The sequence below is a fragment of the Oncorhynchus gorbuscha genome, linkage group LG10 (genome assembly GCF_021184085.1).
Source record: "Oncorhynchus gorbuscha isolate QuinsamMale2020 ecotype Even-year linkage group LG10, OgorEven_v1.0, whole genome shotgun sequence".
Lineage (NCBI taxonomy): Eukaryota > Metazoa > Chordata > Actinopteri > Salmoniformes > Salmonidae > Oncorhynchus > Oncorhynchus gorbuscha.
The window spans coordinates 37,157,187-37,171,383 of NC_060182.1; the positions used below are offsets into that span (position 1 = coordinate 37,157,187).

Genomic DNA, 14,197 nt, shown 5'->3' on the forward strand with positions numbered 1-14,197 from the left:
TATGGCCATATGACCAGAGGATAACATGGTGAGTGAAGTGCTTGAGATCTAGTCTACACATGGTCCAGAGGATAACATGGTGAGTGAAGTGCTTGATATCTAGTCTACACATGGTCAACAGGATACAGTAAGAGAAGGGTGAACGAAAGAAAATTAGATCAAAATTACATCATGCAAGCTTTGAATGAGAGCCATATCCACATATTGGAATAACTTTGTACATGCATTTGTTTTTAAATATAGTTATCTTACAAATCACATCTGATAAGATCAGCATTAAAAAGAGCTAGCTCTTAACAAAACAGTGTTCCCTTAAGCTAAACTACAACACAGCTGTTTCCTTAATGCAAAAAGGTGCATAAAATACATAGATCTAACAGTTAAATATTCTCCACGCGGAATGTTTTTGATAAACTGAATTAGAGCTATGCTTCTTTAAATAAAAATATTTCATAATTCAAGGATTTTCTTTTCTTTAAGAGACACATTATTTGAGAAAGAAAGGGCAATCGATCAACTGGTGCATGTGTTCCTGCAGGTAGATCCGAGCAGAAGGCTGAGGACCTTTCATTGTTTCCATAGTAACGCCTTTTTAATCACACACACACCATTTTAGGGCGTAAGTGTTTTCTCTCTCCCTCCCGTTTAGGTCTACTGGTCACTGAGGATGTATGTGTGTCTACCACTGTTGTGCCATTCTGACATGTTGAGAATAAGGTACAATCTGTACTGACACATGATTTCACCTCAAGAAAAATTATAAACTCATCATTTAAATAACATACTGTAGCTCCAATGTGTGTCATATGTGGTTTAACAATAATTTCAGAGAGGTGGATATAAATCAAACACTTTTATGTAATAATAATGGACACAGGAATGATGTAAAATACCTGAATCATTCAAAACTTGCAGAAGGTATGGGGGCAAAAACCCTGTGCTATTCTGGAGCACGAGTACAGGACATTACAGGGCTGCTTCCGACTGTTCTACAACAAATTCTGGGAGCTGACGCTGTCATAGTCCATGTGGGGTCAAACAACATTAGGAAGGCTAGCTTGGAACTTCTGAAAATGTATTTTTAAAGAACTGATTCTAGCACTGAAAGATTCCAAAAAGTGGCCAATTATTTCACGTCCGGTACCATCAATGGGCTGCGGGTGTGAAAGATTTAGCAGGCTACTGGCATTACACAACTGGATAAAATATTACTGTAGCTCTGTTGGAATCACTTTTATAGATAACTTTGGCACCTTCTGGAAACGTGTCCATACAAATCATCTTGGGTCCTGGACACGGTCCACACATTTCAAGGCTGCGTTGAGACAATGACTTATCAATGACCCACGCCCAGCTCAGATAATCCCGATCACTGTCTTGCTGAGTTGTCATGGTGCTGCTGCAAATGTACAGGGGTGTTGGCCAGGGGTGTTGGCAGACACAATGTAAGTAACTTAATTTATGTCCCTCTAACTCCCCTGAATGATCCTACAGCTATTGTATGCAATAATCATGTGCCTATGAACCAGAGTTATACTGTTAGCATGAGGCAGTGTGCCCTAGTAGGAAGTCCACCGTGTGCAGCTCACCCTGCACAGCTCAAACATAAATACTATTGTCATGTCTACTTCTCATAAGCTTCCCAATAAAGCAATAAAAACAATCAAGCATCCCAGAAAAGTGCTAAAAATAGCCCACAATAACATATGTAGAGAAAGAAACAAGGTTCATGAAATCAATAACATGCTAGTAACAGATGACATTCATATTCTAGCTTTTAAACTCACTTGAATAATACCTTTGATGAAACAGTGGTAGCAATATATGGCTATAACATGTACAGAAAAGACAGAAATGTCAATGGGGGTGGAGTTGCAGTCTATATTCAGAACCACATTCCTGTAAAGATTAGAGAGGATCTCACGTTAAATACTTTTGAAGTAATATGGCTACAGGTTCATCTGCCTCACCTAAAGCCCATTCTTGTGGGAAGCTGCTATAGACCACTAATTGCTAACAGTCAGTATCTGGATAATATGTGTGAAATGCTTGATAATGTAGTGGGGAGAACAAGTATTTGATACACTGCCGCTTTTGCAGGTTTTCCTACTTTCATAGCATGTAGAGGTCTGTAATTTTATCATAAGTACACATCTACCGTGAGAGACGGAATCTAGAACAAAAATCCAGAAAATCACATTGTATGATTTTTAAGTAATTGATTTGCATTTTATTGCATGACATAAGTATTTGATCACCTACCAAGCCGGAGGAATTCCGGCTCTCACAGACCTGTTAGTTTTTCTTTAAGAATCCCTCCTGTTCTCCACCTGTATTAACTGCACCTGTTTGAACTCGTTACCTGTCCACACACTCAATCAAACATACTCCAACCTCTCCACAATGGCCAAGACCAGAGAGCTGTGTAAGGACATCAGGGATAAAATTGTAGACCTGCACAAGGCTGGGATGGGCTACAGGACAATAGGCAAGCAGCTTGGTGAGAAGGCAACAACTGTTGGCGCAATTATTAGAAAATGGAAGAAGTTCAAGATGACGGTCAATCACCCTCGGTCTGAGGCTCCATGCAAGATCTCACCTCGTGGGGCATCAATGATCATGAGGAAGGTGAGGAATCAGCCCAGAACTACACGGCAGGACCTGGTCAATGACCTAAAGAGAGCTGGGACCACAGTCTCAAAGAAAACCATGAGTAACACACTATGCCGTCATGGATTAAAATCCTGCAGCACACGCAAGGTCCCCCTGCTCAAGCCAGCGCATGTCCACGCCCGTCTGAAGTTTGCCAATGACCATCTGGATGATCCAGAGGAGGAATGGGAGAAGGTCATGTGGTCTGATGAGACAAAAATAGAGCTCTTTGGTCTAAACTCCACTCGCCGTGTTTGGAGGAAGAAGAAGGATGAGTACAACCCCAAGAACACCATCCCAACCGTGAAGCATGGCGGTGGAAACATCATTCTTTGGGGATGCTTTTCTGCAAAGGGGACAGGACGACTGCACCGTATTGAGGGGAGGATGGATGGGGCTATGTATCGCGAGAACTTGGCCAACAACCTCTTTCCCTCAGTAAGAGCATTGAAGATGGGTCGTGGCTGGGTCTTCCAGCATGACAATGACCCGAAACACACAGCCAGGGCAACTAAGGAGTGGCTCCGAAAGAAGCATCGAAAAGGTCCTGGAGTGGCCGAGCCAGTCTCCAGACCTGAACCCAATAGAAAATCTTTGGAGGGAGCTGAAAGTCCGTATTGCCCAGCGACAGCCCCGAAACCTGAAGGATCTGGAGAAGGTCTGCAAGGAGGAGTGGGCCAAAATCCCTGCTGCAGTGTGTGCAAACCTGGTCAAGAACTACAGGAAACCTTTAATCTCTGTAATTGCAAACAAAGGTTTCTGTACCAAATATTAAGTTCTGCTTTTCTGATGTATCAAATACTTATGTAATGCAATAAAATGCTAATTAATTACTTAAAAATCATACAATGTGATTTTCTGGATTTTTGTTTTAGATTCCATCTCTCACGGTTGAAGTTTACCTATGATAAAAATGACAGACCTCTACTTGCTTTGTAAGTAGGAAAACCGGCTAAATCTGCAGTGTATCAAATACTTGTTCTCCCCACTGTATGTGATATCAACAGAGAGGAATATTTTCTAGGTGATTTCAATATTGACTGGCTATCATCAAGCTGCCCACTCAAGAAAAAGCTACAAACTGTAACCAGTGCCTGCAACCTGGTTCAGGTTATGAGTCAACCTACCAGGGTAGTTACAAACAGCACAGGAATGAAATCATCCACATATATTGATCACATCTTGACTAATGCTGCAGAAATGTGCTTGAAATCCGTATCCAGATCCGTCGGATGTAGTAATCACAATATAGTAGCCATATCTAGGAAAACCAAAGTTCCAAAGGCTGGGCCTAATATAGTGTATAAGAGGTCATACAATAAGTTTTGTAGTGATTCCTATGTTGATGATGTAAATCATATTTGCTGGTCTGTGGTGTGTAATGAGGAGCAACCAGACGCTGCACTTGACACATTTATGAAATTGCTTATTCCAGTTACTAATAAGCATGCACCCATTAAGAAAATGACTGTAAAACTGTTAAATCCCCTTGGATTGATGAGGATTTTTTAATTGTATGGTTGAGAGGGATGAGGCAAAAGGAATGGCAAATAGGTCTGGCTGCACAACCGATTGGCAAACGTACTGAAATTGAGAAATCATGTGACCAAACAGAATAAAAAGAAGTAGAAGCTATACTAGGAAACAAAGATAAATTACATAAAGATTGATAGTAAAAAGCTTTGGATCACCTTAAATGAAATTTTGGGCAAGAAGGCAAACTCAGCCCCATAATTAATTGAATCAGATGGCTCATTCATCAAAACCCACTGATACTGCCTCCTACTTTAATGATTTTTTCATTGGCAAGATTAGCACATTTAAGCATGACATGCCAGCAACAAATGCAGACACTACACATCCAAGTATATCTGACCAAATTATAAAAGACAAGCATTGGAATTTTGAATTCCGTAAAGTGAGTGTGGATGAGGTGAAAATATTATTGTTGTCTATCAACAATGACAAGCCACCGAGGTCTGACAACTTGGACTGAAAATTACTGAGGATAATAGCGTGCGATATTGCCCCTCCTATTTGCGATATCTTCAATCTAAGCCTATTAGAAAGTGTGTACCCTCAGGCTTGGAGGGAAGCAAAAGCGATTCCGATCAGCCCTTAGAAAACTTTTGGCAAAAATGGTGTTTGACCAGATACAATGTGATTTTACAGTAAATAAATTGATAACAGACATGCTTATAGGGAAGGACATTCAACAAGCCCAGCACTTACACAAATGACTGATGATTGGCTGACAGAAATTGATGATAAAGAGATTGTGGGAGCGGTCTTGTTAGACTTCAGTGCAGCTTTGACATATTTTTTTATTTTATTATTTAACCTTTATTTAACTAGGCAAGTTAGTTAAGAACAAATTAGTATTTACAATGGCCTACCAAAAGGCAAAATGCCTCCTGCAGGGATGGGGCCTGGGATTAAAAATAAAAATATAGGACAAAACACACATCATGACAAGAGAGATACCACAACACTACATAAAGACAGACCTAAGACAACCACATCGCATGGCAGCAACACATGAGAACACAGCATAATAGCAACACAACATGGCAGCAGTAACACATGGTAGCAGCACAAAACATGGTACAAACATTATTAGGCACAGACAACAGCACAAAGGGCAAAAAGGTAGAAACAACAAAACATCAGGCGAAGCAGCCACAACTTTCAGTAAGTGTCCATGATTTAGTCTTTGAGCTATGTTGTAGATGTAAATTGAGAAAAGCGTGGGGCCTAGGATTGAGCCTTGGAGTACTCCTTTGTTGACAGGCAGTGGCTGAGACAGCAGATGTTCTGACTTTATGCACTGCACTCTTTGAGAGAGGTAGTTAGCAAACTCCTTGGCAGGCCCACAAGAACGGAATTGTCTACTGTATCAAAAGCTTTGGCCAAGTCAATTAAAATAGCAGCACAACATTGCTTAGAATCAAGGGCAAAGATTAAATCATTTGGCACCATTAAGGTTGCAATGACACATCCATAACCTGAGCGGAAAAAAGATTGCAAACCAGAGAGAATACTATAGACATCAAGAAAGCCAGTCAGTTGATTATTGAAACGTTTTTCCAACACTTTTGATAAACAGGGCAAAATAGAAATTGGCCTATAACGGTTAGAATCAGCTTTATCTCCCACTTTAAATAAAGGACTCATGTGGCTGCCTTCCAAGCAATATGAACCTCACCAGAGAGGAGAGACAGGTTGTCAAAGTTCTGTTTCATTTTTGAGTGTGCTCCCTTAGGTTACTGCTGGAGGGCACCTTACTTTGTTTCTAGTGTCCAGGTTCCCATGATTGTTATTATTGGTTTCACCTGTGGTTGATTGCCCTGTGTTTGACTCACCTGTGGTTGATTGATTCTCAGTTCACATGTTGCCTGGCTATTTAGGTTCCTCTGTGGGCTTAGGTCTCTTTGCTTAGGTCTCATGTTTTGATTAGTGTGCTATTGCTTTGTTTTTTTTCTGTGAAGACCTTAGTAAATGTTCTGGATTTACCCTTACCTCTGCCTGCTGTGTTTCTCTGTGCCTGGGTCCGAGTTCATACTAGTATTATTGTCACACAGGTTAAAAAGGTCAGAGATAGGCTTGGCGATGATAGGGGCTGCTACCTTAAAGAAGAGAGGGTCTAAACCATCTGACCCAGATGTTTTTTTGGGGTCAAGTTTAAGGAGCTCTTTTAGCACCTCAGACTCAGTGACCACCTGCAGGGAGCAACTTTGTAGCGGGGCAGGTGGAAAAAGAGGGAGGAACATCAGGGCTAATCGCATTAGAAGGGGTGGGAGATGAGGAAATGTTGGACAGGCAAGGAGGCATGGTTGAGTCATAGGATTCCTAACTTAATGGTGATTAAAGAGCACAGCCATCCTTGTCGGTAAAAACCACATCATCAACATTAAGGGACATGGGCAGATGTGAGGAGGAGGGTTTATTCTCCAGTTCTTTAACCATTTTCCAGATGTTCTTAGACCCACAGAGAGAGAACTGCCGCTTCAATAACTAACTTTGGCCTTCCGGATAGCCTGAGTGCACTTATTTCTCATTTTCCTGAATGAGAGCCAGTCAGCCTGATTATGCGTGTGCCAAGCCTTTCACCAAATGGAATTCTTGAGGTGGAGGAGGACCTCTGCCAGATCACGGTCGATCCAGGGGCTGAACCTGTTTTTAATAATAACATTTTTTTTATGGGGGCGTGTTTGTTAACAATACCACAGAAAATATAAAATAAGTTCCAAGTGTTTTCGACAGAAGGGATAAAGCTGATTCTATAGAAATGTACAGAGGCCAGGTCATGAAGCAAGGCTTGCTCATTAAATGTTTTTAGCAGGCGTCTATGACAAATCAGGGCAGGTCGTTTTGCTGAGCAGCCATTACGAACACAGGCTGTAAAACAGTGATCACTTAGGTCATTACAAAAAACACACGACTGATACCTATCAGGATTATTTGTGAGGATAACATCAAGGAGAGGAGCCTTTTCTGGGTGTTTGGAGTCATACCTTGTAGGATTGGTAATAATCTGGGAAAGATTTAGGGAGTCCCATTGCTTTAGGACCTGGTCAGGCTGTTTATGCATGTCCCAGTTTAGGTCACCTAGCAGGACAAATTGAGACTTAGTGTAAGGGGCCAGGAAAGAGCTTAGGGCAGCTAGGGTACAGGCCGGTGCTGATGGTGGATGATAACACCCAGCAACAGTCAACAAAGATATATATTTTTGAAATTGAATGCTTAAAATCAGAAAATCTAATTATTTGGGGACAGAATTGGTGTAGACAATCAAGCACTGAAGGTGTTGGAAAAACATATGTGTTACACCATGCTATATTATGGATAAAGAGTTAACCTGTCTAACAGAACACAGAGGGTATTCTTTAATGGAAGCCAATCCAACATAATCCAGGTTGAATCAGGAATTCCCCAGGGCAGCTGTCTAGGCCCCTTATTCTTTCAATCTTTACTAATGACATGCCACTGGCTTTGAGTAAAGTCAGTGTGTCTATGTATGCAGATGACTCAACACTATTCACTTCAGCTACTACAACAACTGAAATGACTGCAGCAATGAGCTGCAGTTAGTTTCAGAACTGGTGGCAAGGAATACATTAGCGAAAAAATGAAAAACATTGTATTTGGGACAAATCATTCACTAAACCTTAAACCTCAACTAAATCTTGTAATAAATAATGTGGAAATAAACAAGTTGAGGTGACTAAACTGCTTGGAATAACCCTGGATGTTGATACAACAGTAGCTAATATGGTGAGAAGTCTGTCCATAATAAAGCGCTGCTCTCTCTTCTTAACAACACTATCAACAAGGCAGGCCTACAGGCCCTAGTTTTATCACACTTGGACTACTGTTCAGTCATGTGGTCAGGTGCCATAAAGAGGGACATAAGAAAATTACAATTGGCTCAGAACAGGGCAGCACTTAAATGTACAAGGAGAGCTGACATTTACAATAATTATGTATGTCTCATCGCTTAAAGTGGAGGAGGGATTGACTTCATCTCTACTTGTTTTTGTAAGAAGTGTTGACAACTGAATGCACTGGGCTGTCTGTTTAAACTACTAGCACTGCTGGACACCCATGCACACCCAACAAGACATGACACCAGAGGTCTCTTCACAATCCCCAAGTCCGGAACAGACTATGGGAGGTGCATAGTACTACATAAAGCCTCGACTACAAGGAACTCCATTCGATGTCAGGTAACTGATGCAAGCAGTAGAATCAGATTTGTTTTAAATGATAAAAATACACCTTATGGAACAGCGGGGACATTTTGTATTGTTGATATGTAGTGGTGTAATAATGTTATATGATGTACTGTTTTATTATTTGTTTTATGTGTAATGCAAGTGCCTTAATGTGTTTGGACCCCAGGAAGAGTAGCTGCTGGGGGCCAAATAAATACAAATATAAATATTTGCAGAAGGTCTTATTGTCTGATGAGTATATTTGAATATTTTCTATGCTACACACTTTTCTTCTTTAATTATAAGCAGCATCTTACAAAGCCTGTTTAATCTAAAAGTCATTTTCTGACAGCTGTTTCTGTCTCTCATTAATATGGCTGCTGTGTAAGATGCATATCAGATCTGATGCAGCACTCACTTTCTTTTCATTGCTGGAGTCCTTCTTGGTGGCCTTGATGAAGTCACTCTTCCCCGCGAGGTGATCATCGTACTCCTCCAGTGTCATGTCTCCATCCTCAATCAGCACATGTGGCAGATGAGGATCTAGACAAAAGAGGAGATTGTGGCCATTAGACTAATGTGATACGGTATCACCTAGACAACAAGCATGTTTCAGTATGAGCTAGATAGTGGCTAGATATAATACGTATTCTTTCTGTCACAGAAGTCCGTCTTGGATTTAGATTTCCAAGTTGTAATGATGTCGGAGTCAAAATGATAGTGCCATTACTGTTATTTCCTGCTCAAATTCTGCTCTCCACAGGCATCTCTCAAAACATCTCTCTGCAGTGAACTTTACGGCGAGCTGTTTTTATTGACCGTTTACCAAATCAATGGCGTTTTCTTTGAAAACCGACAATCATTTTTCATAATCATTCAAGTTCATTTAGCTATACCAATACTGACGAAAAACCGGCAAGCACTCCATTCATCTCTCTATTTTTGTTTCACCTTTATTTAACTAGGCAAGTCAGTTAGACCGCTGCGCCATCCATTTGGTTGAGCTCAGCAATTTCCTTGATGAGATTGAAACCCCAGCACCACATCGGGCTGAATTGAATTGCACAGCGAGCAACTGGCCCCAGGTCTGTTTGTAGACAAAGCCATCTCTTAGCGCCTGTTGAATAAGAAATCTGTGGATTTATTATTGCCTCTGGGAGACAACTGGTCCATGCAGAGGTCAAGACAGCCAGAAGAGGATAGATAGACAGGGAAAGAGAGCAAGAGGGGTGAGAGATAGAGAGAGCAAGAGAGGGAGACAGAGAGTGAGAGTGAGCGAGAGAGAGAGTGGGTGGCTGGGTAAGCCCGAGGACAGCTCATACATTTGCACAAGGTGGAGGGTGGATGGAGTGGAGGGGCTGAGGGTGAACAGATATGCAGAGAGAGAGAGTGGGTGGCTGGGTAAGCCCGAGGATAGCTCATACATTTGCACAAGGTGGAGGGTCGATGGAGGGGAGGGGCTGAGGGTGAACAGATATGCAGAGAGAGAGAGAGGCTGATGATTCCCCCCATGTGATCTGATTAACTGTCCTCATATAAATAACAGGGCATTATCTAAATGAATGGTTCGCTGCAGATAGTCAATGATTTAACACCGAGGATAGGTAAACACTGGTCTATTCTGGGTATGTGATACTGTATTTTGAAGAGGAGTGAGAAATTGTTGTGTCTGCCAGGCTGAGTGGTGGGTGGTGGATGGTGTGTCTCCTAAAGTGCAGTACCCACCGCTGGGGTAGATGAGGATCTCCACAGGGCAGTCATAGGTGTATTTGTCAGCCAGGGTGATGACAACGCTGGTGGCTGAGCGGGCCAGGGGGTCTGCGTCGGCCCGGATCGCATGAGAGGGGCTCTCCACACCTGCACAAAAACACCTCTAAAGCATCTACAGTGTAGAATCTACAGTGTAGTATAAACAGTGGCATCCACTGTGATTTCACTTGACAAAGACATAAGCTATATACAAAAGTATGTGGACACCCTTCAAACTAGTGGATTTGGCTATTTCAGCCACACCCGTTGTGGACAGGTGTATAAAATCGAGCACACAGCCATGCAATCTCCATAAACAAACATTGGCAATAGAATGGCCTTACTGAAGAGCTCTGTTACTTTCAACGTGGCACCGTCATAGGATGCCACATTTCCAACAAGTCAGTTCATCATATTTCTGCCCTGCTAGAGCTGCCCCAGTCAACTGTAAGTGCTGTTATTGTGAAGTGGAAACCTCTAGGAGCAACAACGGCTCAGCCACAAAGTGGTAGGCCAAACAAGCTCACATAACGGGACTGCTGGGTGCTGAAGCGTGTAGAAATCGTCTGACCTTGTTTGCAACACTCACTACCGAGTTCCAAACTGCCTCTGGAAGCAACATCAGCACAAGAACTGTTCATCGGGAGCTTCTTGAAATGGGTTTCCATGGCCAAGCAGCCGCACATAAGCCTAAAATCACCATGCGCAATGCCAAGCGTCAGCTGGAGTGGTGTAAAGCTGCCACCATTGGACTCTGGCGCTGTGGAAACACATTCTCTGTGGTGGTGAATCACACTTCCCCATCTGGTAGTCCGACAGACGAATCTGGGATTGGCGGATGTCAGGAGAACGCTACCTGCCAGAATGCATAGTGCCAACTGTAAAGTTTGGTGGAGGAGGAATAATGCTCTGGGGCTATTTTTCATAGTTCGGGCTAGGCCCCTTAGTTTCAGTGAAGGGAAACCTTAATGATACAGCAGCATACAATTCTAGATGATTCTGTGCTTCCAATTTTGTGGCAACAGTTTGGGGAAGGCTCTTTCCTGTTTCAGCATGACAATGGCCGCGTGCACAAAGCGAGGTCCATACAGAAATGGTTTGTCAAGATCGGTGTGGAAGATCTTGACTGGCCTGCACAGAGCACTGACCGAAACTCCATCAAACCCCTTTGGGATGAATTGGAATGCTGACTGCAAGCCAGGTCTAATCGCCCAACATTAGTGCCTGACCACACTAATGCTCTTATGGCTGAATGGAAGTCCCCGCAGCAATGTTCCAACATCAAGTGGAATGCTTTCCAAGAAGAGTGGAGGCTGTTATAGCAGCAATGGGGGGACCAACTCCATATTAATGCCCGTGATTTGGGAATGAGATGTTCGACAAGCAGGTGTCCACATACTTTTGGTCATGTAGTGTATCACAAAAATACTCAAATAAATCCTGTTTGTGTGTGGAGGTAGCTTTTTACTCATAGTGGAAGGTTGTCTATATCGGTATGCAAGTCACTGTTGGTCAGGAACATAAATTGCATTTATTATTATGCAAATGAACTGCAATGTGTAGATGGTTGTGTGTTGTGTCTCTGACCTGCAAGGAGATAGGGAGCTCTGATCTCCAGCTGGAAGCTAAACTCATAGTCGATGGAGTTGATGGCCTCTTCCTCCAGTAGCAGGGCCATGCACAGCTGGGGATTTATGGGTGTCTGTTCATGTGGACCCAGGGCACAATTATGCCTGTCCCTCCTGTCCAAAAATACCACAATACAAAATCATATCATGTCTTGTCCACGAGTCAGCTCTTTCTATGTCTAGAACATTTAAAATAATTTATGTCTAATACCGGAAGGTTGTGAATAACTTAACTTCTAAATTTACAGTCAAAGGGATACTTCAAAAGTTACAAGACTGTAACTACCAATTGGATACCACAAAATTGGGCAGAAAAAGGGGTGAAAAAAAAAATAAAGATCAAGTTTTCTTTAAAGATCAAAATGGCACTACACATTTTTTATTTGGACAAGACAGCGTTGACATTCAGTTGTGGTTATGATGATGACACATTGTCACAGCATTCTTACGTTCTGTTCTGGAAGTTAGGGGAGAGTCCCTGCTCCTCGTTGATGGTCCTCTGGACCCTCGGGGTGCACACGGAGGGTGACGTGACACGGATTCCCCCGTCCGGCAAGGTGGGCAGCTCAGAGGAGGTGCTGACCAGCACGTTGACCGTCTCCAGAGGTGGGATGACCCCCAGATTCACCACCAACACCGTCCTCTCCAAGTCCTCGTCCAGCACTATCTGTCCTGGAATACCATAGCAGAACAACTCACATAAATGGTAATGTTTTGTATTTTTCTGAGCAATATTGTCATTATTCACTGGATTATATTCTAGATACGTAGTTGGAACCAAAACCTCTAGACTGGTCCCTGTTTGGACTGTCTTGCCATCTCCAATTGTCATTGTCACACAAATGACCATAGGAGTTGGCAAGATGGCACAAATAGGTCTGTGGCTAGGCTACAGAACCACTGACCACTTCATGACAGTGTGTGACGATTCCTCTAACCTTTAGAGGTGACATGGCGTGAGACACATTCTTACCACTGCCACTCTGAAGGGCGCCATTAGCTGTAGTGCAGCAATCAAAGTAACAGTCATCCATCTTGGACTTGTCTTTGATTTGCACTGTTATTATTTGGCTGGAGATCATAGCCTCGAATCCCACAACGGTAGAGCATTCTTCCAGTGGGTAAATGAAGATACCTGCATCAAATGAAGACAGGTAATTAAGTCAAACTAACGCAATTATGTCAATACAGCCCCTATGTAAATGTTTACATTGAGAAACATTGTGGAAGCTCTAGAGGCTACCTAGGAGACAAGGGAAGTAAATTCAGAATAATAATTTTAAGCACACTTGTATAAGGCCCCCAGGGAGTGTTCATGATCACTTGTAGTAATGATCTTACTTTGTTGTATAATGTACAATGTCCTTACCTTCAATAGGATGGTCCTCGAAGTTGTTGTAGGTCATGGATGCTGTCAGGGCTAGAGTGTAACCTCTGACACAGGAAGTGATCTCGGAGACACTGAGAGGCAGAGCATTCTGTCTCTCCTTGTTGATCAGGCCTGGCATGGTGATGCTTCTTTTATGTTTGAGTTTCTTTTCATTACCAATCATAGACTGGGGGTAAATAACACACTTTTCAGACACATTTTTAATAACTCAGAAAAAAACGAAAAAAACTATACAAACAAACAGTTTTCATTATAAATTCTGATATCCTCTCCCTTGTATTGTTATCCAGCAATAACATCAAAGAAAACAGAGCGGGCCTTATTAATGCCTTTGACATAAATCAAAACTTTCTTTAACTAGGCAAGTCAGTTAAGAACTAATTCTTATTTACAATGACGGCGTACACCGTCCAAACCCGGACGACGCTGGGCCAATTGTGCGCCGCCCTATGGGACTTCCAATCACAGCCGGGTGTAATACAGCCTGGATTCGAACCAGGGTGTCTGTAGTGATGCCTCTAGCACTGAGATGCAGTGCCTTAGACCGCTGCGTCACTCAGGAGCCCAAAACGTTACATCCCTGCAGGCAGGCCCAGACAGTAAAACCACAGGGAAATTAAAACTATCAGTTCAGTACATGCATGCTTAGACTACAAAAGTGATTGAAAATGAAAACAAAAACATTAGAGATATAGAGATCATGTTTTTTACTGTAGTATGACATGAGTGGGGGTCTCTGATCTACATGTAAAGCAAAGGCAGCAAAAAACAATATAACACATTTGTCCAAGGTTATATTCAGGACACATTTCAAGTTCCCACTATAGAAAAAGCATGAGTCATCCAACAAACAGAGGATCAACATCAAAGTTGCACTGGTCTGGTAGAATTTTGCATGAATGAGTGTGTGAGATGCGACGTGGCTATGAGAAGTGGACAATGCTTATGGCCAATATTTTCATGCAAATGTCATGTGACATGGCAGCTCAACCTTTATTACCAGTCAAAAATTTGGACACACCTACTCATTCAAGGGATTTTCTTTGTTTTTATTTTAATTTGAT

At 42.3% G+C, this 14,197-nt stretch overlaps 1 protein-coding gene across 1 annotated transcript in view; it reads right to left on the bottom strand.

Annotated features, from left to right (window-relative positions):
* Positions 1-14,197, bottom strand: part of vwa5b1 (von Willebrand factor A domain containing 5B1) — a 44,772-nt gene that overhangs the window by 27,158 nt on the left and 3,417 nt on the right. The window contains exons 2-7 of the mRNA XM_046367662.1: positions 13,113-13,299; positions 12,717-12,878; positions 12,193-12,415; positions 11,703-11,857; positions 10,092-10,223; positions 8,785-8,909 (exon numbers count right to left, since the gene is read on the bottom strand). Coding sequence (XP_046223618.1) covers positions 8,785-8,909; positions 10,092-10,223; positions 11,703-11,857; positions 12,193-12,415; positions 12,717-12,878; positions 13,113-13,296 — 981 coding nt within the window. The 5' untranslated portion in view covers positions 13,297-13,299. The remainder of the gene's footprint in view (positions 1-8,784; positions 8,910-10,091; positions 10,224-11,702; positions 11,858-12,192; positions 12,416-12,716; positions 12,879-13,112; positions 13,300-14,197) is intronic.